The sequence below is a fragment of the Rhodamnia argentea genome, chromosome 6, assembly GCF_020921035.1.
Source record: "Rhodamnia argentea isolate NSW1041297 chromosome 6, ASM2092103v1, whole genome shotgun sequence".
NCBI lineage: Eukaryota > Viridiplantae > Streptophyta > Magnoliopsida > Myrtales > Myrtaceae > Rhodamnia > Rhodamnia argentea.
Window position 1 is genome coordinate 26,489,198 of NC_063155.1, and position 25,386 is coordinate 26,514,583.

The window sequence follows — 25,386 nt, forward strand, 5'->3', positions numbered from 1 at the left end:
TCGGCAAGCCACGTAGATGCCATGTGTAATTTTAGGCAAAGGTTACTAGAGTTGGCACCGAAATAACCGTTTTTCAAATAAATTGGCACATAAGTGTCCAAAAAAAATGGCATCAAAGTGAGTGTCGTATACAAGTATTGGCACCCTAGGGGCATGCATGATAACATTTCTCTTCCCCGGCCTTATTTCTGGCTAATCTATTTCTTGCCAGAAATAGATTTAAGTACAGAGAGATTGACAACGAGCCGTCGTTGGTGGTAGCGAGATATGGAGATGGAGGTCGGTGTCGCATGTTTGCTAGGTAGAGAGAAAAAAGGCTTCAACGTTGCAGTTTAGAAGAAGAAGCCCTAACGACAAGCGACACCCTAAATTTTGGATGGGCCGACTTACTTCTATTTTTTGTTCTAGGAACAAAAAAGTAACTTTTTTCTACTTCTGATTTCTCTTCTAAATCTATTTCTGAATAAAACATTTATCCCAAGAATAGAAAAATAAAATTACGTTACTAAATAGATTTCTATTCCAGAAAAAAAAAACATAAAAATAGAGAAAGAGAAATGTTATCATGCGTGCGCCCTGAGTATCCTTTTGCCTTAATTTCATGTATATACGAATAAATTACCGTTTTTTTTTATCTAACCGGCGATTTTTCACACTTGCCCACTCTTTTAGACGTTCGCCAGCATCAAAGAAAATTTATTTATATTTTTTTGTGGCAATGGAATTTAGAATCGGTCGATGAGTGGGAAAGAACAATATCAAGTGCGAGAATGTGAGGAGCAAAAAACTTGGACTGGACTAACATTTTCAAGGGTCCAAATCCAAGCTGACGAGGCCTAAGAACATCTATATACGATTGACACAAATAAATCTAACAGAGGCAAGTATCATATTACTAACATAGTTGTTTTTATTATGATTATTGTTATTATTTTTATTATTTGAGGAAATTTGTCGAAAAGGTCCTAAGCCTTGCACTTTTGCCACCTTTTAATTTTGCAAATTGAGTCCTAAATCTTTTTTTCGTTTTGCCAATTGAGTCTATCCGGTCAATTTTGATCGGAAATCATTGATGTGGACACCGACCTTTCTATGTGACACGGTCAACGCCGACGTGGACGCCGACCATCCACATACACACTTAGATTAGAGACTGGATTAGCTATTCGTTGGGTGTCGGATGCAAAAAAGAAAAAAATTGATTAGAGATTACCTTGACGAAAAAACAATCATAAGTACAACCACTTTGTCATAATCATCAAAAGAAATGATGGGATGAACTTATCTTGCTTGCTTCTTGTTCATGAAGCTTGGTCCTTGCTTGAGAAAAGCTATATGCTCTCACAAAAGAGTGGCCAACCCAACGTCCGCGGAGGCATTCCTGTCCTGCTATACCTAATCTCATTGCATTTCCAACAGTGCCAAATGCACAGGAACACTGGCCACAATTACCCCTAGGGCGACCTGAAAGGGAGTCATTTTGTGCTCCCAGAGGTGTCAATTGTCCGAATCTATTTGAAAACGAAGAGGGGAGAAGGGAAGAATTGTCCAAAAAGTCCTAAACCTATCATTAAGCCTATCGTGCAACGGTCAATTCCCCTAAACTGTGACAATTTAGTTCTAAACATTTTGGCGATTTGCCAATTTAGTTCTAAATCCAAAAAATGAAAGTATGCAATTCTGAAAGAATTTTTAAGAGCTCTCGATGGGCCACTAGAGCTCCTTTCGCTTTGGGTAAGGGTTCCAACATTAGGTGGTCCATGCCGAATGACTCTGGATTTTATCCTCAGTCATAAATGTTCTTGAACAGGCCCAAAAAATAGGATATGAACTTTATTAAAAGGGAAGAAACGAATATGATATTTAGAGACCCAACCTTTGGCGGGTGAATCTGGAATATTTAATGGGTTAACTTACTAATAAGGAAGAGAATCAGGCCACAAAACAAACATTTGATAGATTGGCATCTATGCATGGAAGCTGCCAGCCTGACAGTCGAACAATACCGTCGGTTACTTCTAACCACACGATCTTTCAATTAATGAGTGCTTTATGCAAAATATGCAGTAATGTTGTATGGGGTCTACGATTGAGATTGTACTATCTCTAACAGTATTGTCAGGGAAGCTTTTTCCTTTATGCATATACTCTGTTTTGTGCATCCCTGTTACAACTCAAAAATGCATGAAATCGGCCAGGGTTTCGATTGCCAAAAAGCAATTGACTCTGTTCACGCCGGGACCATTCTTTCTTCACGAGGAGGAGGCAAATGAATCGATAACGCTCGAGAGATGGAACAAACTATTAAAAGAATTTGCAAACTGGTGCGCCTACAAAGTCAAAAGATTAGACCTTTTCCACATGGGTTGAGTTCCTCTTATTAATTTAATCTGGTATCAGATCTCGGCATCATGACACAAATCTTCAATAAAGCCACTCTAATGTTCATAACAAAAAATGAAAAAAACATAGCTTGTATTTTTTCTTGTATTGTTAGATGTATCGAGATAATTGAAAACGGGGTAGATTGTAACTAAATTTTAGATGCGACACGTTTATTGAAATGTACATTTGCAATTTGTCGCGCCAATTTGCTTATGTATATAATAAACTAAGTCTAATGTAATAATTTTTTTTTTTTTTGCAATTCTCAATAATCAGCCATCAGGAGGGATCGTTAACTGTGTGATTAAGAAGAAAACGAGAGGAAGAATTTGGGTAAACAGACAAGCAAAACGAAACAAACGATTATCATCTGTACATCGAAAGAGAGAGAACTAAAGAGGACTTCCAAAGATGCTCATCATCAGCAGGAAAAGAACAAAACGAAGCAATACTCTAGGGACACGATACCGACAAAAGAGTATTAAAAAATCAAGATTGATTGACCGCAATTGGAAGGGGCTAATTACAACTCAAAATGCAGCACCAGAAACTGTTGTTGCTGTTGTTGATGATCCTCTCTTGATGCTCTCAATACATGTGGTCTCGTATACCGGCAGCCCGCTCGAGCAGTAGCCTCCGAGGTCGTAATTCTGCAACTCGAACAGATCGGAGCTCGAGTCGCTCTGCGCGCCGTCGTCTTCTTCTTCCTCATCGAATCTCTTCACGTCTGTGCTCTCTGATGCATGTTTCGCGAAACCATTGTTGCCGAAACCCTTCTTCTTCTTCTCCGAGCTCGGTTCTATCAGCTTGAACTTCTCGTCCAACCAACTCAGGTCGTTGCTTCTCTTGTTTCCCGAGACGGCGTCGTTTCCCAAGTGCGGCGCTTTCACGTGCTTGCCGTCGCGGTTATTCTTCGAAACCACCACTTGCTTGTGATCAGAGTAGCTTCTGAATTCCTTGTACGATTTGGTGGGAGTGTTTAGTATGTATGCTGGAGGAGTTTTGGACCCGGAGCTCAAAGAGGTATACACCGACTTTGAATCCGCCACGGCGCTCGAGCTCCTGAAATGGCTGATGCTGCTCCGCCTTCGCCGCCTCCACCCGGGGCTCTCGTCCTCATCCTTCATGGACTGCGTTGAGGAAGGCTTCGACGACGACTTCTTCTTCTTCGAAGAGGACTGGCTGAAGAGGGAGTTCAAGAAGCTCGCGAGCCGCCCGCCAGGCGAGCTTGGCTGCCGTGGTTTGGTGATCTTGCTCTTCTCTTTCGTTTGCTTGTTCTCGCTTGGGACGAGATGAAAGTGTTGGTGAGCATCCACTTGGTGATGTTGATGATGATGGTGCTGATGCTTCGTCGGCACGTCTAAACTCATTCTTCCTCCCCCTCTAGAATTGGCTTCCCTTTCTTGACCTCTCGCCATTGCCGCCTTTTGCACCAAGGTCGTGGCGTCGTACCCGGAAACAACATCGCCGTAGCCGGAGAAGTACCGGGCAGCCTCGAACACGTCGAGCTCGCCGGAGTCACTCCTCTGGTGGAGCGATTTCCGGCTGATAGTCCTATCGGCATCTGGACATGGAGTGATGGACATGACTATCGCCAGGGCTCCGATATTCCTCTCTCTCTCTCTCTCTACTGTGTTTGAAAGGCGTGGGAGGTACTTATGATGAGAATGGCGATCACAAGAATTAGAAAGAAAAAAAAAAGCGAGAATTTGTGAGATTGTGTGGAGAGAAATAAATCAATGATGCGATTGGGAATGATTGAGAGGTGGGAATAAGGTCGCCTTTAAAAAAAATTGTTTGTTCTTCACTGTTCATAATACAGTGTATGATGAGTAATAATTGACTTCGATTCGTTAATGGGTCAAGTCAATCACCTAACAATATACATCTTCCCAACATATTTTGTAACCTGCCATTTATATCTTGTTCATCATATTAGAAAACTAGTCTATGTAATATTAGGTAATCACATCAATATTGGGTAACCCCGCTTATTTTTTTCACTCGCATGTTATGTAGTCCACGATCATTCCACGTATTGAGTATTCTACTTTGAGAAATGATTATGTAAATATCATTGATCTGCTGTAAGATTAACGACTTATTTTGTGCCACAAAAAGAACATATAACAAATAATTTAAAATTATTTTGAGGTCCATTCTTTTAAGAATTTGTGACTCACAATATTCCGAAGACTTAGTAAAGTCCTTATATTTTCGGCCCAAAATTTGCTTAGATATGTATAAACAGGTTACCTTCAGAGATTTTTGGAAAGAGACAACCACACATGATGGATTTTTTTTTTTCCTTTCCTTTTTGGCTTTTTCATTTGTGAAGAAAAAGCTGTGGGGGCAGAAGGGAACAAGCTGTCATGATTTTATGCTTCTGAGATATGAATTAGCAGAAGCGATGTTGGGGATGATGGGGGGGCAATGATCTGTGAAGAACCTTGGATTCTAGGGGTTGGACTTGGATTTTACTAGTGGCACTGATGCGTCCATGAGCAGTATGTACTGTATGGGGCTTAGCATATGATGGTCTGGAAGATCATGATAGTGATGAGAAATTTTCATGGTGTCCCACTTTTTTTCTCTTTCCAGGACAGACATTATGTGCACCCATATGTATCCCCTACATGTTAAAAAGAGTAATGAGAAAGTATATATCAGTGGGGTTGAAATGGAGAGAAAAATTGACAGTTTGGTCTTTTGCTTGTGAAGTTAGAAAGAAGTCCACGGTATTCAATTTTGGATTTTCTATGGTATAATATTGTACCGTGCAATTTTTCTTGCACGACATTATTGCGATATAAGTACAACGGAATGTGGTAAACTAAGAAAAATCAACATTTTACGAGGATTTGTATTTAGTCACGAAGAAATGTCAGTCACGCGGTTTTCATTGTTGATCTATGGACAATCCCCATTTAATTTTTGTTTGTTATGCTTGGATTGGAAATTCTTAGGCAATGGTGGGAAGATAAAAGCTTCCCATGGCCCATGCATAGCCATGGTCAGAGAAATCTAAATATACTGCTTCAGATCTGGCGAGGTAAATTAGATTTACCTCCTCTGTTTGACATATTAGCAATCGAATTGGAGGCTCAAACTAGGCTACATCTTTATGAATATTCTACAATAATCAACATACCATTATATTTGTGAAAAAAGGCATCAATCATGTCCTAGCCTCGAATTTTCTCTAGCAACAATGACATAAATGGTCCCGAATTTTCGTTCAATATGCAATGTTGTTCTTGAACTTTTGATTCGTCTAATATGGCCCCTCAATTATTAGTAAATGTTCAATCTAGTCCCTAAACTATCTCGCTAATTTAAATTGACAAGATCTGCTAATGTCGGTTCCAATCCGTTAAGGTTGAACGGGGAAAAAGTTATTGTAGACGATTCAAGCAAGATGTTAATCTCAAATCAGGATATTATAATCCCACATCATTAAATAGCGTTTAATTTGTCGTTTGAGTACACGGAAGGACTACATCGAACATATACTAATAGTTCAAGGATCAAATTGAACTAATTAAATATATAAGGACAACATTGAATATTGAGCTAAAGTTCTGGGCAATTTGTGTCATTTTCCTTTCTCTCTTTGCTCCATCTAACCCTCTCGCCTTAGCGCCCCTCTATGGCGGTTCCGTCACCATTACCTACTACAGATACAGCCTTGGCCACCTTGGCAAAGAGAGAGAGAGAGAGAGAGAGAGAGATAAATTTAGATGAAGGTGGTGTTGGAGTTGGCGAATATTTCGGGGACCCTTGTTTCTCACACTGGGCACGCCCATGTGAGTTTAGGGAAACCGAAGTATGATCCGACGACATGTGACCCTTGCGCACGTAATGCGGGGGTGTTGGAGTTGGCGAATATTTCGGGGACCCTTGTTTCTCACACCGGGCACGCCCATGTGAGTTTAGGGAAACCGAAGTATGATCCGACGACATGTGACCCCCGCGCACGTAATGCGGGGGTTCGAGGGCAGCGACCCCGACACGGGTGTCCTATTGCCCGGTCGCAGGAGGGGGGGTTCCGCTCCCGGTGAGTGGACGATTGCCTCGTTCGCTAGTGAATGGGTGGGAGTTCAGGGGCAGCGCCCCCGAAACAACAACGGTTTTGGGCTTTTGTTTAAGTTGGTCCATTGTTGAGGGATTAAAGGAGTTTCGGATAAGTTTAGGTTTTGGGCTTGTTTAGGGCATATATATTTGCTCGTTTTTTGGCTGATTATTGTAACAAGTTGTGAGGTTGTAAACCTAAATATAGTGAAATCTCTTTATAAGACGTATCCCTATTCCGGGATGAATGCGGGCAAATCGTGTGTAGTCTAATTTTCTTCTATTATCTGTGTGATCATTCCGAATTGGTTTGCAATACATCTTTTTAGGTGGGGCGGTGATGGTAGCGGCGGCTGCGGTGGCTGGAGGTGCATCGGTGCAAACCGTGCTTGCCATCTCGGGGAAGAAGAAGAGACGAGGGGGAAAAAGGGAAAAACAAAGGAAAAAAAAAAAATGAAAGATCAAGACAGATATCAGTAATTGAATATGTTGATGTGATCTCTCAAGGGAACAAGTTTACTTAAATTTATTCCTAAGCACCGAAGTCGGTTAACACACGCATGCCTACTCTTGTGGGACTTTTATTCTGCCTGCAGCCGTAAGTTAAGACATGGTGAGAGTGTACAGTAAAAGTCCATAGGAAGATTGCGAAAGGAGGGTCCAAGTTTGAATGTGTCAACATATACGGTTGGACCCACCATTACTCAAAAGTTTAAGGCGACACGTTTTGTGACAATTAGGATATATTAGTTACTCTACACTACACTAATTCTCCATAGTGGGACTTTCTAACATAACTCTCGCACGAATCTCAACAAGATATAGACGAAGAGTGTGTTTATTTTTTGGAAAATTTCATGATGTTTTCCATGAAAAGTGGTTAGCTCTCATTTGTTGGTAGTATGGTGAAAAAGTATGTTCGAAAACCTTTTTTTTTTTTTTTGGTCCAAATGTTCGAAAATCTGTTCAGGTGTTGGATTTTATTTGAAAAATGGGCATCGTGTTCTGTTCTGTGAGTCGGTGTGTTTTTTCGTCCTCAAAGAGCGAGCTAAGAGTGCACCTTCAAGAAGGTGAAAAAGGGACCGAGCCTCAACGAAGAAAAGCGAAGAAAGTGAAGAAGAGCGTTTGTTAAAAGACATTTATGCTTAGAAAAATGATTTTCCCTATTCAGAATCGGGAATCCATTTTCCTAATTTGAAGTATCAATATATTCATTAACCGTTAGTATTATTTTGCGTTGACGAGTCATTTCCAATAAACCAAACAAGTGAAATTTCGAAAAATTAATTTGTGAAAAACTCTGTCCTTAAAACCAACACAACCGAAACATAGATTTCATTGTCAAATGAAGGGGGTAGTTGCCAAAAAAAAAAAAGTCATAAACCTATTATAATTATATCAATTTAGTCCTAAATCTTTTTTTTTGGCCAATTTAGTCCTAACCCTTTTGCATTTGTGCTAATTTAATCTTTCTCGCCGACATGATGCGGCCGACGCTGATGTGTCAATTTTTAATAATATTTTTTGAACTTTTTATTTCTCTTTCTCTTTCTTTTCTTTCCCCTTTTTTTTTTCTTTTCTTCTTCCTCTTGCCTACCACTAGTGACGGCGAGGTTGGGCCTCACCTAAGTCTAGCAATCAACTGGAGGAAGAAGAAAAGAAACCAAAAAGAAAGATAAAAAAAGAAAAAAATATAAAAATGTAAAAGTTTGAAAAAATATTAAAATAATATTAAAAATTATCACGTCAACACCGATCACGCCATGTCGTTGATTTCCGATCAAAATTGATTGAAAGAACTGAATCGGCACAAATGTAAAAAGGTTTAGGACTGGATTGACACAAATGCAAAAGGTTTAGAACCGAATTGACACAATTACAACTGGTTTAGAATTTTTTTTTCGATAATTTTCCCTAAAATGAAGGTATTCATTATGATACTTTGCGTAAATTTGATTGTGTTTCTAATACGATGGATTATATGACGTAAGTACCCCGAATAAACATCCAAAGGAGTCATGCAAGAATCCCGTCCTATTCGTGAATATATATTTAGTACATCTGATTCCTAGAACATTAAATGTTGTTGGCACTGATATCGACTTCTTCTTCTTCTTCTTCTTTTTTGTTTTGTGCCAAAAGCAAAGCAAACCAAGCATGGCCCAGCAATATTTGCATGCCTCCCACTTACTGCGCCGGTGATGGAGCCTTTAGAAAAAGGGGGTAATGCTCCAAATTTGCATCTTCCTTGATCTCTGTGTCAAAAAAGGCTACTACGCCTATTTATCGAGATTCAAAAAGTTTAGAAATGGAATTTGATTGAATACCTCGCTATGTGTTCTTGTCGTTTTGCGCGACCTTCAACTCTAGATCTGTACCGTGATATAAAATAAAGAGAACCTCTTACTTTTAAGATATCTCAATATTTTTCCCTCGCGAAACCGTATCCCCGTCGGCATATGTGTTAGTCGATAGTTCTATTTTGATCTCTCGCCCGTTTCCAATTTTAAAATTTAGTTTTCTTTTTTTCATCCTAAAATGACCTCCCGGGATAGTTCAAATGTCGAAATACCCTTTATCTCTCTACATGTGATTATGCAGTTCTTTTGTATTCTATTTTTTTGGCCATATAGCTTACGTTCACTATTAAATGATTTAAGTATTGCGTAAGAAACTAGTTTCATTTGGTCTTTCAAGTGCCATTTTTTGTGTACTTGCAATGCATGTGCACGTTTGTTAGTAAGAGTGATTTAGAAGGACGGTTGCCACATGCCAAGTTTGATTAGGAAGTAGGATTTCATTGTTGTGAGAAGCAATTAATGGGCGTGAGAATATATTAGTCAACTCAAATTGAACTACAAATGTTAACGAGCTTGAATTCGAGTGTCTTCTTGGTTATCTCTCGAGTATGAAAATATTAGTGGTTGTACTCCTCGCTCTCAGCAAGTGGCATCGGAGCTCATGGCTGATCGCATGGGCCACACCCTCAATGTGTGTGCACACTTTGTGGATATCTCATGTAAGAAACATTGGACGAATCTGGAATCAGGTGGAAGACGATGATTCAAGAGGAGTTGGAATTCGGTTCTTGCCGAGTTTGGCTAGGCTAAGATGGAGCTTTGAGTTGAGACATGGTTCAAAAGGATACTTAGAATAAAAATTTTAACGTCAAAAGACACCCATGAGAAGAGATTAGTGGAGATACAAGTGTGGGAATGTTGGTGAAACAAAATCAGACATCCTACAAGTTATTTGAAACGAAGCACTTCTGGGGATATGAGTTTGAGCCATAACTAGGTAACTTGCTGGAAAGTCTGAGTATTGCTAACACATCAAGATTCAATTATAAAAAAAAAAAAAGAATTACCATCAATGATCAACAACTTCAATAAGATAAATGAAAATTTCCTGATGGTAACAGTTGTGTGATGTCTTGTTTGGAAATTGCTTTGAAATGACGAGGATGAGAAACAAAAGAAAAAAGAAAAAGTGAAAGGTAACTTTTGACTATTGAAGAACAAGATAAAAAGAGCATACTTTTGAAGTGTTAGCAACTCGATGGAGGTGCTCCATAAAAGCTTGCACGTAATTGGCGGGAATTTCAAGAGCTGATAACCCGTTTCTTGTATATAAATTTACCTCGTAAATAATCGCAAGTGCTTCGAGAATACTTGTTAAGAAGAATCTGCGAGGATTTTCGCAATATTAAATCCTGAAAAGAGATAGCTAGCAATCACTTCATTTAGGTACATAAAGAAAAGCTCCAATCTTATTTTGTGTCGGCCTGCACTCGTGCCATCACTCGTGCAAGCATAGAATTCCACGCAAGAACACGACGTCAGGCCAAACGAAAAACGAATATGCCCAAGCAAGCAAATTTTGCTAACACCAGACCGGATAAAACTGAAGATGACCTGATCTCGACAGTTGCATTAACCATGCTATGGTCCTGTCAATATCCAACAGCAGTTCTATCTTGCCCTGGATTTGGGAATAGCCCCTAAGCTTCCAGAGGATGAATGGCGATGGTCCCTTTGCTCTTTCATCAGTCACCACCACAATTTGGCCCAACACCAATCCGGGACCAGGACACACAGACCTTGAGGTGCTGTGATCATTCACTGTCGACCCTCTTGATTGAATCTTTTCTGCTGATGTGTTTTTGGAAACTTGCGTGCAGAAAACCCGTGTGAGAGTTTGTGAACTGCAAAAGGCAAGCCTTTTCTACTCGAGTTCAGAAGCATTTTGTCAGTTTTGCAGATCATGTGATCAGGGCAGCCTCATGGGAAAATTGATGTTTTGGTGTGAAAAAATATGGATAGAAGACAAATGGTCTTGGTACTCGGGGTTTATTTTTGGAGTTCAAACTTCAAAACACCAGAAGTGGACAAGAAAATCAATATCAATTCAATCGTGACCGAAAACTAATAGTTAGAAGCATCACCTTCTTATTTGTTGGAAAAAATATGGGAGGAAATGGAGTAACAATGTAGTCGGTCTTTGGTGCGTGTAATCACCCTCTTTTAGGATTGATTTGCCCCACGAAGTTGCTATAGGTTTCTGGTAAATTTTCTTCAGAATACAACAAAATCATGGTGAGATTACTGGATAGCAATTCCAGTAAATTTCCTAAAACTCTCCGCGAAATAATGAAAAGATGGTTGTTTCTCTTTTGAAGGAAAACGAAAATGAATGGAATGGTAGAAAATGAACAGAATTTTCCATATATAATAAGAATAGAACGCACATCTTGGTGTCCGAACTTCTCATACGAACACACCTATTCATGCCTGAAAAATAAATCGCAATTTGGAATACACCTATTCATGTCTGAAAAATAAATAGCAATTCGGACATGACCGTTCTTATGTGAAAATCGCCATTCGGACACAATCGTTCATGTCGAAAAATAATTGTTGATTAAGGCTTATTTTCGTCCACAAGCGTGCAAAGTGCGCCTAATAACCGCGCACTCTCAAGCGGGTATGATGAGGTCTAGCTCACCCATCCATTTCTCCATTTGAAAAACTACAATAGTCTTCTTATATTTAAAGTGTATTGCACTCTCTCATCCCTTCTGTGTGGGATAAGGAAAATGCGTTATTTGTTTGTTTTACAAATAAATACCAACATTATTTACAATAACATAATGTTATAATCAAGATAATGCCAAATATACCCATAAATCTCATTACAAATCTAAAAACTAATCAGAGAAAATTTCATTTAGGATACTCATCTGTACGCTCTACTTCACAAGATTTGAAGCTTCTGAATATTTCGCATGGTAGGGGCTTATTCAACGACGTATTCTATTTTGTCGAGGATAGGATCGATGCCCGGGAGACCTAGCGATTCCGACAATTCCATTGAGTAGCCCCACGATTAAGTTGGACACAACTGCCGATTCGCGCCAGAACATTGGACTAAAGTGGTGCCTTGTTACCACATTGTGATGCAAGAAAATCGGACCGTCTTCACTAGGTCAAGGAGTTACAATTCCTAATCATTCTACCATTTGCTTTGGATGGTCGTTGTCTACTTTATTTAACATCACAAAAGTTAGATGACAAAAGACTATACTTAATTAAAGCCCTATGATACATTAAAATGCATCTCGTCCTCGCCATCTGAAGTTGTGTTTGGTGGATTGAGTTTTCTGGACGACTGGAAATAGCTCCCAATATGGATATCCTGTTTTATGGAGTGCTTTGTGAGCGCAGGAGTTATAAGACTAGATTTGAACAGAAAAGCGAAATCCGAGAGATCAAGAAAATCAATGGAAAAACGAAGAAGTGTTTGGTTTGATGGCCGGAGGGGACAACTAGAGAGAGAGCGATAATCTCCGATTAATAGATATCGCCACTAAATCGATGAAGTCCACCACCATCGACCGACGCCGATGGTGTTCCACAGATAGTTACCGCATTACTGTCTAACGTTGCTCATAATCTTTTCTTCTTCGATTTTTGCCCGGACAAGAAAAGTCGTACCTGGACAACAAATCCGTTGAATCTTGACCCTAGGCCTGCAGCTTTTGTTATCCCGGTTGTATAGATGTTAAATCATGTTGGTATTGGATATCGTCCTTTATAACCATGCCTTTGTCTGCCAAATTTGGCCCTGGACTTAAGAAGCTAGACAATGCAGTTAAATGTGAACATTTCTAGTCTGATCCTGATAAGCAGGCCAATGCCTCTCGAAGCATCGTATGCCATTCACATCGCCTGGTCGAGAGAAGGAAACAAGCTCAATCGACCAGCCCGATCTAGTGCGGCGGTGCCCCATATCAGACCTCCATCGAGGACCCACAGTTAAATCCGAGTTACACCATGATAGTATCGACCGAATTTTTGTACAAACACCAACCATAGCCTCATTAAATCCGAACAATTACATGTTAATAAAAAAACCCCAATTCCGGCCCGACCAAGAACACAAAAAAAAAAAAAAAAAAAAACCAATTGCGGCAAAATTTCTTCGCACTCCCGCTTGATCACGTCGATCATATCACTCGTGGAATTGAGTTCATGTAAGAAAAAAATAGAATGGTTTTTAGGATAGGATGAGTTTGGGGTCATGGAGGTCGAAAAGCGCACGCGACACGTTTTGTCGCCACACGGAAAATTGGCCTGGCCTTGGTTCGCCACCCGCAAGGCGAAAATCGACATGCATGTCATAGTTTGTCTCGGGTTCGATCTCTGGTTCTCTTTCTTTCTTATCTTTCGGATAGATACAAATGCCTGCGACGTTCCGTTGCTTTCTTTTGCTACGCACCATGAGTTCTAAAAGCCAGCTTCTATGGCCTTGGTTCGTCCGTGCGTCCCATCTAATGTCCGCCCCCTCGTGTTCCCTTTCGGTGTCCCGAAATAGTCCCCATTGGAAACCGAAGCCCTAGTGTCGTTATTAGGAGTCCTCGAGAAGTGAATTTCTCTTCTTTGTGTCGGAAATGCCACAAAATACATGTGTTTGTCCTTCATATTGAAGGGAATGAATGCTGGGAGCCAAAAATAGTGTTCCGTCACTATTTTTCAATGGATGTGGCCGCAGATCGATGTTAATTATGTCCAATGCTCGGTCAAGTAAGAGGAGATCGTGCTCGATCCAAATCTGGACCGACGCTATGTTTCCATCGCTTAAGTGATCTCATGTTATTTCTAGGATTTGTCACATCCATCGCGAAATGAGCTCAATGTGGTTTAAGCTTATAAAACCCTTGACGTAACATATGGATTGTCGGCTGATGAGCTAGCTAGACAAAAACTGCCATTCCGAAATGGAATAATAGCTGGAAAAGGGACATATTGAAACAGATACAAAGTGGTGCTTTCCCAACTCCCTCATCAAACCCTAGTTACAACCCCATATCCTCAACTCTGTGGATAGGTTGATCATCTCCAATCTAAGTCTTGATTCAGTGTGCATGTCTCCTCCAAATTCATCGGACCTACACGACCCAAGAGGAGTTGCTCATCGTGCCAGTTCCAGATGGGACACGACCCGAGTCTGTCCCTTCATGTCACCTCAAAGTGGTCATCGGTGGTCTGGTCGGCTCGAGCTACAGGCCCCTCCCCAGCTGAAATGGGCACTCGGTTTGAGTTGGCCAGTGCTTTACCTACCCATAAAGAGAAGGGATGAGATAAGATGAACATGTGCGACGAGAGTCCGTGGGTTTCGAAGCTCATTCAGAAAGCAAAATCCACATAGAAGTGATAAGAGTTGTGGATCTGTGAAGCGAATCTGGTCTCCGCCAAAGCTATGCCTCCTCTTCTGAGTTCAAAAGGCTTATCCTTCTTTGAGGTCAAAATGGAGTAACGTGGCCATACTAGCTGCACTTAGAGTGCTGCATTTTATAAAGCAATTATCGTCTGAATCCGAGTTTCCTTTGGAAAAAAAAGGCAAAGCTCCATGCGGCTTATCTTGTTGCTGACCACCCAAGTTGATGAGTGAGATCTGATGATGTCTATGCAAGTTGACTCCAGGAGGACTTCTAAGGGAGCTAGACGGGGAAAAAAAGGAGGGACCGATGCTGAGAGGCGCCAATAATAACTATTCTATTCCTGAAAACAATTTCAATTTCCTGGATAAGTTTCTGAGCAAAAAAACGTATTAGATAACGACACAAAGTTTATGTTCCTGAAACAGCAATTCATTTAATAACACACATACAATTTCTACGGCTGCGATAAAGGCTAGGATTGCGACAAGAAGTGGGGCTAGTATTGCAATAAGCGGATGGCGGCAAGGGACCGAGGGCTGATGATTGGCGGATAGCAAACGGTGACAAGCGGCTGAAGATCAACAACTTGCGAGCAGGGATGGTCAACGAGAAGGGTTCTTATTTCTATTTTTGTTCTAAAGATAGAAAGTGGAAAATTTCTACTTCTCATTTCTATTACAAACTTATTTTTGGGCTAAAAGTTTTATCCTGAAAATAGAAAAATAAAATTGCATTATTAAGCAGATTTCTATTTCAGACCTGTTCCTAGAAACAAAAAAAAAAAAAAAAATAGAAAAACAGAGAAACATAATACTTATCATGCGCACCCTAAAAGTGGTCCCTAGGGAATTTGATCCTCTATGTTTGCTTGAATTTCGCAAATAATATTAAAAGTACTTATTGGTATTTGTTATAGAAGATCATTAAACACACATTTAAAGAAAATTCTTGACTTTAAACATAGATTGGGAATCTAGTTGTCGAGGTCCAGTCTGCTAGAGGCCTTGGCCTAGCCGTCGATGCCCTATTCCAAGCCTTTCCTCGGGGGATCAAGATATTTTTCCTAGCCACAATTAAATCTTAAATGCGGATAATGACGTTCAACTTTCAAAATTAAAAAAAAAAAACATTTCTTGTATTAGTAGATCAAACAATAAATGCATTCAATGGATTTACTCCAAGATTGTGGTGTGGAAAAACCCAAGGTCATCGAAAATTGATTTGATTTTGGGCGGATTCAAGCGGTGAACATTTAGAGATCTCTTATGGCAGTTCAAGACTTTTTCCTTTGTTTGGATTGTCTTTTCTTTTTTATCCCACTCTATTTTGGGAGCTTGTAAGTATAAATAATTTTCTGCAGCTGATTTTGGGTGAATGTGGAAACCGGTTCAGCCATTCGTCCAGTTGACAATGATGATGTTCATGACATGACTCCATAAATTCTCCGAGTTAGGCCCCGCTCCCGGATTTAGATTTAAGTCTAGATTTAGGATTTCACTCTCTCGAACTAGATCTAGATATAGATCCGGGAATTCCTTATAGGTATTTGATATATATTCTTTCAATAACATACTGATGTTCGTGTTACGTCGAATTTAAAATGTGCAATGCAAGCCGTTGCAAATAGTGTGAGAGTTCTCGATGTGTGCTCATCTTTGAATTTGGTGATCGGACGTCGAACTTTTATGGTGGCAGTTCTAGTCTTAAAGGATGAGAATGTGCCTCTAGCTGCAAAATATGTTTTGTTATTTGCTTTTCGGTATTTGCTTTTTTCTATAGTTATTTGGGAATTGTTAAGCTTGAAAGCATTCTACGTAGAGTATCATCCTGATTAATGAATGGAATCTTTCATTCAACTCACATTTTTTGTTTTATCTCAAATCAAAAACAGATTCTGAGAGTTTTAGGGCGTGCATGACAACACTTCTGCTTTACAAATAACTTCAAAAGTAGAAGTTGATTTTTTAACTTCTCCTTCAAAAGCAAAAGTTGATTTTTCTACTTCTGCTTCTACTTCAGAAGTTGATGTCTGATCAAAGAAAGACGTTTGATAACAAGACAAAATTTTTGCTTCTAAAATAAAAATTCATTTGGTAACGATTGAAAATTTCTACTTCTAAAACGTTATTAATACAAAAATATTCTACGAAAAATTATTAATCCTAATCAAATGAAGAAAAAAAAAGACTATTTATTGACAAAAAAAAAATAAAGTAAACACGTGGATCAATCTAAATGAAATGCAAACACGAATAATCGAACATGAAACATCGTCGGGTATATAACCAACTAGACCATAATGGACATTGTTCACCACCTATTGTGAAATAACAACTAAAAAAAATACAAATGAAAAGATTATTTGGTTCTTCCGTAATTTCTTTTTCTTTTTCATGTCCCCTTTCGTTTTATATATATACAAAGAAAACGCAAATCTGATTCTACATTATTTTTGTTAAAAAAAATCGAGGCTGCCTTTTATTAAAAGAAAGAAAAAAAACTGTCGAAGCAGAGGCCTCAACTCGACAAATAATATACGAATTGGGTTCTCCTTTGAAGCTGTCCTTGAACATTCCTGTCTAAAAAAATGCTAGAAGACTATCTTTCGGAGGTTCCTATTAACCTTTGGTCTCGAGATATAAGTGCAAAAAAAGTGACCTCAAACATGGATATATGCGAGATATCCCACTTGACCAACTACATGATTGCCGAGCAACACAAAAACCGCAAAACCAAAATCAGTTAGGATAAAGAGAAATAACAGAATTCATGGTCTTAACATGGCATCAACATATTCCACATTACTTGAGCTGTAATGTCAACTTGATTACGAGTTCACCGATTTCGAGAAAATCAAGGGTCTCGGCCCGGCGAACACGAGTACATGAACACGGAAAAGAGAAAAGGAACAGGGGACAAGCCAAAAACATCCACTCAATACTTGAGCTGCAATGTCAACTTGTCAACTTGTACTTGAGCTATAATGTCAACTTGTACTGAACCAAATGAGTGCTTGAGTTGCAAAGTCAACTTGTCTTGCTGAACCCCACAACTCTAGACTAGACAATTGCCAGGTACAAGCCAAAAAACAGACCTACAACACAACAAATTCACCGGCTAACATTAAGAACATTGCCAAAAAGAGAGCCATCTAGAATGCAACAAAAGTTCAGTCTAGGAACAAGATTTTAGACTAAAAAAAGAACGTTAAAAGAACGTCAAGTAAGGCTAACATTAAGAACATTGCCAAAAAGAGAGCCATTCGGAATGCAACAAAAGTTCAGTCTAGGAACAAGATTTTAGACGCAAATTTGTAACCACATCAAGTAGAAGAACTTGCACATATGTCAAGTGTCAAATCAGATGAAGATATAGTGAATGTGATCTGTTACAAACATCACTAAAGACGAGTATAAGACTACATCATGATTTAGAGATAGAACGTAACTAAAGAGAATGAGGAATTCACAATGATGCACAGAAACAGAATGGACAATACTATGCCGGAATAAGTGATATATTTCATAATCATGACCATGATGTTCATTATCTACCTTGCGCTATGTCAATGATTCAAAAAACATATGCGTATGATGCTCATTCCGGAACTGAAGCTATGATAGCTCTAGTCCAAGCCCTTGTTCCAGGAAAAGGCACGGTCGCAAACAACATGAGGCCAAGCCACTGAAACTCTTCCACGGGGCTAGCCTTACTTGCATGATGAATTGAAACTACTAGTGTTCCGCAACATGAACAACAATGTTTTCTTCACACACTAATGGGTTAATTATCCACTTGATATTGCATATGAAATAGGGAGGAAAGATAAATTGCAACTTCCGCGAGCTTTTAGATTATACATTCTAACCTCACTAAGCATTAAATGTTATGAAGATCGTATTTAGGATGAGTCTAGAAGACAGATCCAACGAGCATCTATGATAGAACAATAGGTTTCACAAGTAGTAAACACGCTACCTGCCATGGTTATATCCAAAATCTAATTGCAGAGCAACCTTGTTACCGATCTACTTTGGGCTCCTCACTCTTGTCGAAGCCATTCACTCGTACAATGTAAACCTGAAAATGGCAATGTCAATGGCGTTTCACTTAAAATGGTAGCCAAATGAATGAGCACCATCCAAGAGGAAGTAAAGCATTGTACGAAATGATATACATGCAATTCACAGTTAAATTTGTGTTTACAACATCATATGTGATGACAGTACTATGTAAAGCCAAACACACTTCTCCCCTTCAATCTATATCCATGATATTTTTAAGTCCTTATAAATTCTATGATCCATCAATCTTTGGCAAAAGAAAGAGATGATAAAAAGATACGCCTAAATTAGCAGCACTTGGAAGCAAGAATCGATATCACACAAATATAAATTCTATGAACTCCATGTTTTAGGAACTTGTTCAAGTTGTCCTCATGTTTGACTCAAGCATGACCATCAACCACAAGCAGAAAACCAAAAAGAAAGTAAATTTACTAACAAACAAAAAATTCAGTACCCACAAGCAGCAAAAAGGAAGATCATCATAGTTATCTTCGAGCTAATAGAGGTAGAAAAGCAGCCCTGTGTTTGTGTGTAGCATCTCTTGGCATAAAGTCACGGTTCGTAGGAGGTAGAGAGAGTGCGGGAGGTGGCTCCGTCCCCGACATCCAAAATATTTACAACCAAAGCTTTATCTCAAAATTCATGTCATTCAACTATCAAAAAACAAAAAACCCAATATCATGGAATCTCGTCCATATAATGATCACTTGCTATTTTATTGGCAATATGTTTCCTAAGAATGTTCATCTCGGTTCCCTCCTCGGTCGATAAAACGCATGTAACCTCATCATGCGCAGGTTCACACACATACTCCGGATTCCCATATTCGAAAAAATTCCTATCCCTCTTGTCTTGATCACGGATGTAATTATGGATAGCACAACATGTTACTACAATATGTGCTTGCTTTCTAATTGAAAATGGAGACATGTGTCTCAAAACAAAGAAGCGATTCTTCGAAGCCGCAAAGGATCTCTCAATGATATTCCTTAGTGAAGAATGCTTATAGTTGAACAACTCTCTTGCTCTTGTTGGTCTCGCATTGCTTTTGAAATCATTTATATGATATTGTTCACCTTTAAAAGGTGTTAAAAATCCCGGAGTTGATGCATACCCGGAATCTACCACATAGTATTTGCCTATAACAAAGCGTTCATAGATTTATCATGGTATGCACCTGCAACAAAATCATAAAGAAAATTTCTCTTAGAATGAACAAATACCTAAGGGTGGTCGAGGAAATTGTAGTTCGGGAGTCTCAAGTGCTACCGATGGCACCCGATAATCGTTAGCCGATCCTTCCCAACTAGCATATACAAATGTAAATCTCATATCAAAGGAACACACACATAGCACATTTTGAGTGGTAATTCCCTTTCTACCTTTGAATCGGATTTGCTGGGCAACAGGTACGGCAGCATGAATATGGGTGCCATCAATAGCGCCTACGTATCCTTGTCAGAGTTATGAAAGACTAGCATCATACAACGTTACCAACAAAATTAAATCGTTTGTGCAAATAACGTATGAAAATCTTACCTTGAAGTAAGGTTCATGCTTAGGATTTAAAAGAATCTCTTGTGGGACGACATCAAAGGGAGGTGGTACGATAACCTCCTTTGCTAATTTTCGAACCGCTTTCAATGCTAAGTTAAAATACTTACCGATAATCTGTCCCGAATGTTGGAATCTCTCACACAAATCTCTATTAGAGTTCTTGTGAGAAATCGTACATAAGAAAATCCTAACATGTTCATCTATTTTAAGATATCGACTATCTTGTAACCAACCTTTTGCTTTCGGCAAACCACACAAGTTAAGAAATACATGTCTCTCCATACTAAAAGCTTTGAATGCTCTATCCGAATGTCCATGAAGAACCTCCCTCATCCAGTTAGGTCCCGACAATATCTTGTCTCTAACAAGTTCTCTCGTGTGCATGGACCTATGCAACTCAGTAAGGTACAACCATGCCGTCGGTAAAAAATAATCATCCTCATCAAAGTCTTGATCACCCGATAGAGTTCCTTCAACTGAAGCTATTTGATCATTTACCCCCTCCATATTACTTAAAAAATGAAAGGTGTGAACTAATAAGCTACCTTATCACAACATAAGCCATCACGGGGAAGTGGAAGGTGAAAACAAAAAGTAATTAAGGAAGCTATAACATATCTACTGATAAGTAAGGAATATAAATAATAATCGGCGGATAACTAGCAATCCAAAGTAATCGACATAAGTCACGACATAACCATAGTAGCATAATAAAAACAAAGCCAAAGTGTATCAAATACATAGGTCTTCAGTGAAATGAAGCCATATATAAATTCATAGCGTTTGCAAATATCTACTTAAATAGAATTAAAAAGTGCAAGTCTCCATCCGGGTTCTGTAAGGACGAAAGCCTCTCTCCAAGCAGCATTTAAGTAAGCATGGTTCATTGCTTTGGTGTAAAGGCTTGGGTCCATGTCCGGCATGCCTTTCAAGATGGTAATCATAGCTCCCATGGAGTAGGGGTCTACAGGTTGTGGAGCGTGTGAGGTGACAGAGGTATGTGATGATTGACTCATCTTCATTTTGACGGCTTCTTGAATGACTTTGCAGATGCTGGCAAAATCGTATGCAACGCTCTTTCTCCTCCTTTTGGAATTTGGAGTCCTATCCAACTTGTGCTTCTCACAAGTTGGGGTAGCTGTCTGTTCATTATCGAACCCATCTCCAGTTTGGCATTCATTACCCGACCCCTCTCCAACCTGTGGATCTCGTCCTCCTAATTCCTTACCACCGTCATTTTCACCAAAAGCACCATTGTCACCATCATTTGATGACACAAACTCCTGCACATTTCCTGTTGTATACTCCCCAGTAGCATATGTATCCTCAAACAAAATACAAAGATGATGATACAAAGGAAGCCATTCATTCCTGAATTTGGCCCATTTCGGATTAGCCTGCGCCATTTGCAAAAGAACATACATAAGCAATGTTATTAAAGTATGCATAGAAAGAAAGAACCAAAAGACCAAGTAAGGTTGTACCTTGATATGAGACCCCCAAACAGTGTCATTCTCCACGACAACCTTTTTGTTTATATTATCCCATCCAAATCCCGATTGGCTAATAAGCTTCTTAAAACTACCGTATTCGTCCTTCGGTTTGAAAGTCTTGTTCTTGAACCGAGCTAGAGTATACTTCTGTCTTGTCCGTTTATTGTACTCTCACCGAATGTTATTCCACCCCGCTTTGTTGAAGGTAGTGGTAATTCGATTTCCCTTTTTAACCTCGTCTACCATGACACTTACAAACAATTGGGTCAATTGGTCGGTCCACTTTGCAATGACTGTGTCTTTGTGGGAAGCCATTTAATCTAAACTGGTTGAGTATAAGATGATGCAATTCATTAAATTCAATTACAACATTCCTCAAATTCATAAAGAACATGCTTATACGCATTACAAAATAATAATAAATAAAAAAACATATCATAGCAATGGAGGGGGGGATACCATCTATTTATTGGCAAATCCAAATAAAAACAGTCTCGATAGCCGATATCTGCTGCGAGTGGAATAGTCTTTGCATACCTATCAAATTCAAAGTGTCCGATTTGATCGGTTAGGGCAAATTTCCAACCATTCGGGGACAAAAAAGTAAACAACTGAATTTGATGCAAGAACTAAATGCCACATCATACGCTTAAAGGAAAGCTCCATTGAACAACAATAAGCCCCATAATGCCTTTTGACATGAAATGGTAGGCGATCAAACACCAGCATGCAAAAAAAGATGAGTGGCAAAGATTGAGGGATCAAAAGCCATAGTAGAAAGTTCACTCTCCCTAAATTCTTTGATTTTTCCTTTTCCATGGGAAGCATGTACTTCTCCTGCTAGACTACCTAAACACACGGTTTAGCCAGGGAAGCATAAGACCGAGGGCAATGACAACAAGCACCTCCCTCCTCCCATCTTTTTCCCTATTCATCCTCCCAATTCCCGTCTTCTTTTCCTCTTTCTTCTCAAACAAAAACCTAAGAATATTTACTAATCAATTATGCATAAGATTTGTAATTGTGAAATATGATGCTCTAATATAGCAATTAGCTCGACAAGGATCAATAAAATTGTGACAATAAGCGTAGTGGAATAAAAGTATACTAATAGATGGCACCGGTACAACATGAACGCTTTGACTGAACCCGAAGAAATTTGACCGAATTTCTCATGGAAAGAAAAAGAACTTCCCGACCATTCCATCGATTATAGAGCATCTTAGCATGAACAAGTAAACGATTAACATGAATTTTCTATACGATGCAGTCTTAAGTTGCAATGCCTTGTATGAACGATTTTGCATTCCCAGCTATATCCTCTTGTGAAAGAAAAGTCAATAGAAAGAAAGGGCTTTGGATGTCCCATCGTGTCCCCTGTTGCAAGATTGTAGTTGCATCTAACTAAACTTATTTGTAGTACATCTGATGGCACATGAGACAACCAAAGCCCTTTCTTTCTGTTAACGTAGCTTGGATTTAGTCAACATTTGACTAATGAAAACCCTAAAATCGAATTCAAGATAAATGCAACACAAATGCGAGGGAGAAAACCCTAACCTCCAGCAAATCTGAGTTGGGGATAAGCATGCGTCGAAGATTGAGGTTGAGCTTCACGGTAGGGAGATCGGCTTTGCGGTGGGTTACTTGTACAGAGAGCGAGCGAAGTGGGAGATTTTGCGGTCGGTCACTTGTACAAAGAGCGGCTGAAGTTGGAGATTCACAGCTTCGTGGTGGGTCACATGTACATAGAGCGCGCGAAGAGATAGACAGGTGCTCTTGTAACTTTTTGATGACAAGCGAAGAAAAGCTTCGTAGACGAGCGAAGAGTCGACCTTCTCGGACGAGCCAAGAGAGAGCTTCACGGATGAGCAAGGAGTTGACCTTCGCAGAGGAGCAAAGAGAGAGCTTTGCTTTGTCGAGCTTCGCGGCAGCGAAGACGGACCTTTGCTTCGTACAGAGGACGGATGAGCGAAACACCACCAGAGAGAGAGAGGACACGAGAGAGATAGAGAAATATGAAAAGGAAGGGCTAAAGAATGACAAGTTACTTTTTTTTACTTCTAAGAACTTTCTCAAAAATAGCTTCTGAAAGAGAAAGTTGTTTCAGAAGTAAAAATATACAATTACGAACCAAACGAATTTCGCCGTCAGAAATTGCGTTACCAAACGGATTTACGCTTCATAAGCACTTTTGGAGCAGAAATTTAGCTTCAAAAGTGTTACCATGCGCGCCCTTAGTTTTGCTTTTTTCTTCCCCGTAGAGCTCGACGAAGAAGCATACCTTTTGGAGGGTGCTAAAACTCGGATTTTAGTATTGAAATCGATATTATGATGCCCTAAACATCTCTACTTACGTATGCAATGAAGTCGGGAAACATCATGACATTGGAAACAAGCCAACTCCACCAAACATTATAATTGCTCTAAACAAAGAAAGAAAGTTGCACCTAGAGGTTAGAACCTAACAGAAGTTGTGCAACTTACGATCAAAAGAAATTGAACAAAGAGAGACGTAACACGGTTGCTAACTTGATTAAGAAAAATAGTACCAAAATGTAACTGTTTCTAAGCAAACTATCTATCTATTGAACACTCCCATTGTGACAAGGATCATGCTCTTTGTTTGTTTGGTGTCTCGGTATATTTTAACCGCCAGTAAAGTTAATAATTTGTTGAGCGAAAAAGTATTAGCCTTAAGCTTTGTTTGTTTCACGATAAATGGATGATTTGGAAAATATTTTCCTAAAATAGATTGCTCGTATTGCACACAATAATGAATAGACGAAAAATATTTACATCATCCACAAAAATATCGAGACATAAATTATTGCCGATAATTAAACATCTCTCGTTGACTAATTATTTCAATTGATACAAGCAATCGCTTGTAGTCAATATTTTTCAAATCATCCATTTTTCACAAAACAAACTGAATCTCGGAAAGTCAAACTTTTACCTTGAGGTTGCGCTTGGTCGTCGGGATAAAAACCAGGAGATAATATGTTTTATTCTATCCTATGTTTGGTAGATGTCCAGGATAGGATAAAAGGAGATATAAAGGGCATATAACCTACATAAAAATATCCTATGGGAGGGAATGAGATAGATCTAGATAGGATTTCTTAAGGGAACAGACACGAGAAACGAAGCTTTTTTCACAACCATTGCTTCTCCTCCGCGCCAGGCCATCTCTCCTCCTCATCGGGCCACCTCTCCATAGTGCTGAGCCACCTCTCGAACGGAGGACCGCCTCTTCGGCTGTGGCGGCCATCAAGTGTGACCACCTCTCTAGCGGCGCTAGGCTGGAGTCTTCGGTGACAAAGCTGGGTATCTCTATGACCTCGTTCTTTAATCGATAGTTTGGTGTGATACGAGATTACGTTCCTCATTCTTTAATTGCTTAAACCTTTTCAACATTCGAAAGGCATCTAAAACATGTTATGAAGAACTTGAGGTTAATCATTGACTTTCAAGGTAGTTCTCTTGGACGGCTTGCATGAATACATCTTCAACTTGTGAAAAAAAGCTGAATAAATTCATTGTTCAACACTTGTTTTCTTGACAAGACAACGAGCAAGGCTAGTGAGTCATTTTCAAATGATTCAACTCCAAATCAAGATTCCCGATTCTACTGGGTCCGCTTGATCGATATCTTACCCGAATTTAGATGGCACAAATCTCCGCTCAACAATAACTAATTCATCGGAATTCATCACTAAATAATTTCTAAAGTGTTATGATGTTTCAACAAAATAGAGTCGATCTCGGTTGCGCGTTTCCTCTACTTATTCAACATTATATCCGCAGTACACCAAATAGTAAATAGGATATGAAAAAATCATTGGATTTCTTATCCTATTTTGACTAGAAATCCGGACAACCAAACGTAGTCTAAAAATATAATAATCAAAAGCACACATAATCGTTGAAAGGAACAATTTTTATTGCTGTTTCCAATTTTGAGATTTAGAGGCGAACCGTGTAGTAGGCTAAAAATTTTGCCTCTATTTTTATTAGGAAAAAAATCACCAAAAACCTTAAACTATGACAACCGTGACACATTTACCCTAAACTTTTTTTTTGTGACATC

The 25,386-nt window shown here is 39.3% G+C and overlaps 3 protein-coding genes across 3 annotated transcripts; all 3 read right to left on the reverse strand.

Moving 5' to 3' along the window:
• Nucleotides 1-2,657: 2,657 nt before the first annotated feature.
• LOC115728164 (protein BIG GRAIN 1-like E) lies at nucleotides 2,658-4,008 on the reverse strand. Its single transcript, XM_030658502.2, has one exon. It carries the CDS (start codon nucleotides 3,969-3,971, stop codon nucleotides 2,916-2,918), a length of 1,056 nt encoding a protein of 351 aa, XP_030514362.1. The 5' UTR covers nucleotides 3,972-4,008; the 3' UTR covers nucleotides 2,658-2,915.
• A 14,862-nt stretch (nucleotides 4,009-18,870) lies between these two features.
• LOC125315661 lies at nucleotides 18,871-20,391 on the reverse strand. Its single transcript, XM_048281368.1, has 3 exons — nucleotides 19,783-20,391; nucleotides 19,467-19,698; nucleotides 18,871-19,382 (listed from the first exon to the last, which is right to left on the reverse strand). The coding sequence occupies exons 1-3, from the start codon at nucleotides 20,305-20,307 to the stop codon at nucleotides 18,922-18,924; spliced, it is 1,218 nt and encodes a 405-aa protein (XP_048137325.1). The 5' UTR covers nucleotides 20,308-20,391; the 3' UTR covers nucleotides 18,871-18,921.
• Nucleotides 20,392-20,415: 24 nt separating this feature from the next.
• LOC115756223 lies at nucleotides 20,416-21,608 on the reverse strand. The gene is made up of 3 exons (XM_030695919.2): nucleotides 21,549-21,608; nucleotides 21,285-21,461; nucleotides 20,416-21,197 (listed from the first exon to the last, which is right to left on the reverse strand). The coding sequence occupies exons 1-3, from the start codon at nucleotides 21,606-21,608 to the stop codon at nucleotides 20,598-20,600; spliced, it is 837 nt and encodes a 278-aa protein (XP_030551779.2). The 3' UTR covers nucleotides 20,416-20,597.
• Nucleotides 21,609-25,386: the final 3,778 nt, after the last annotated feature.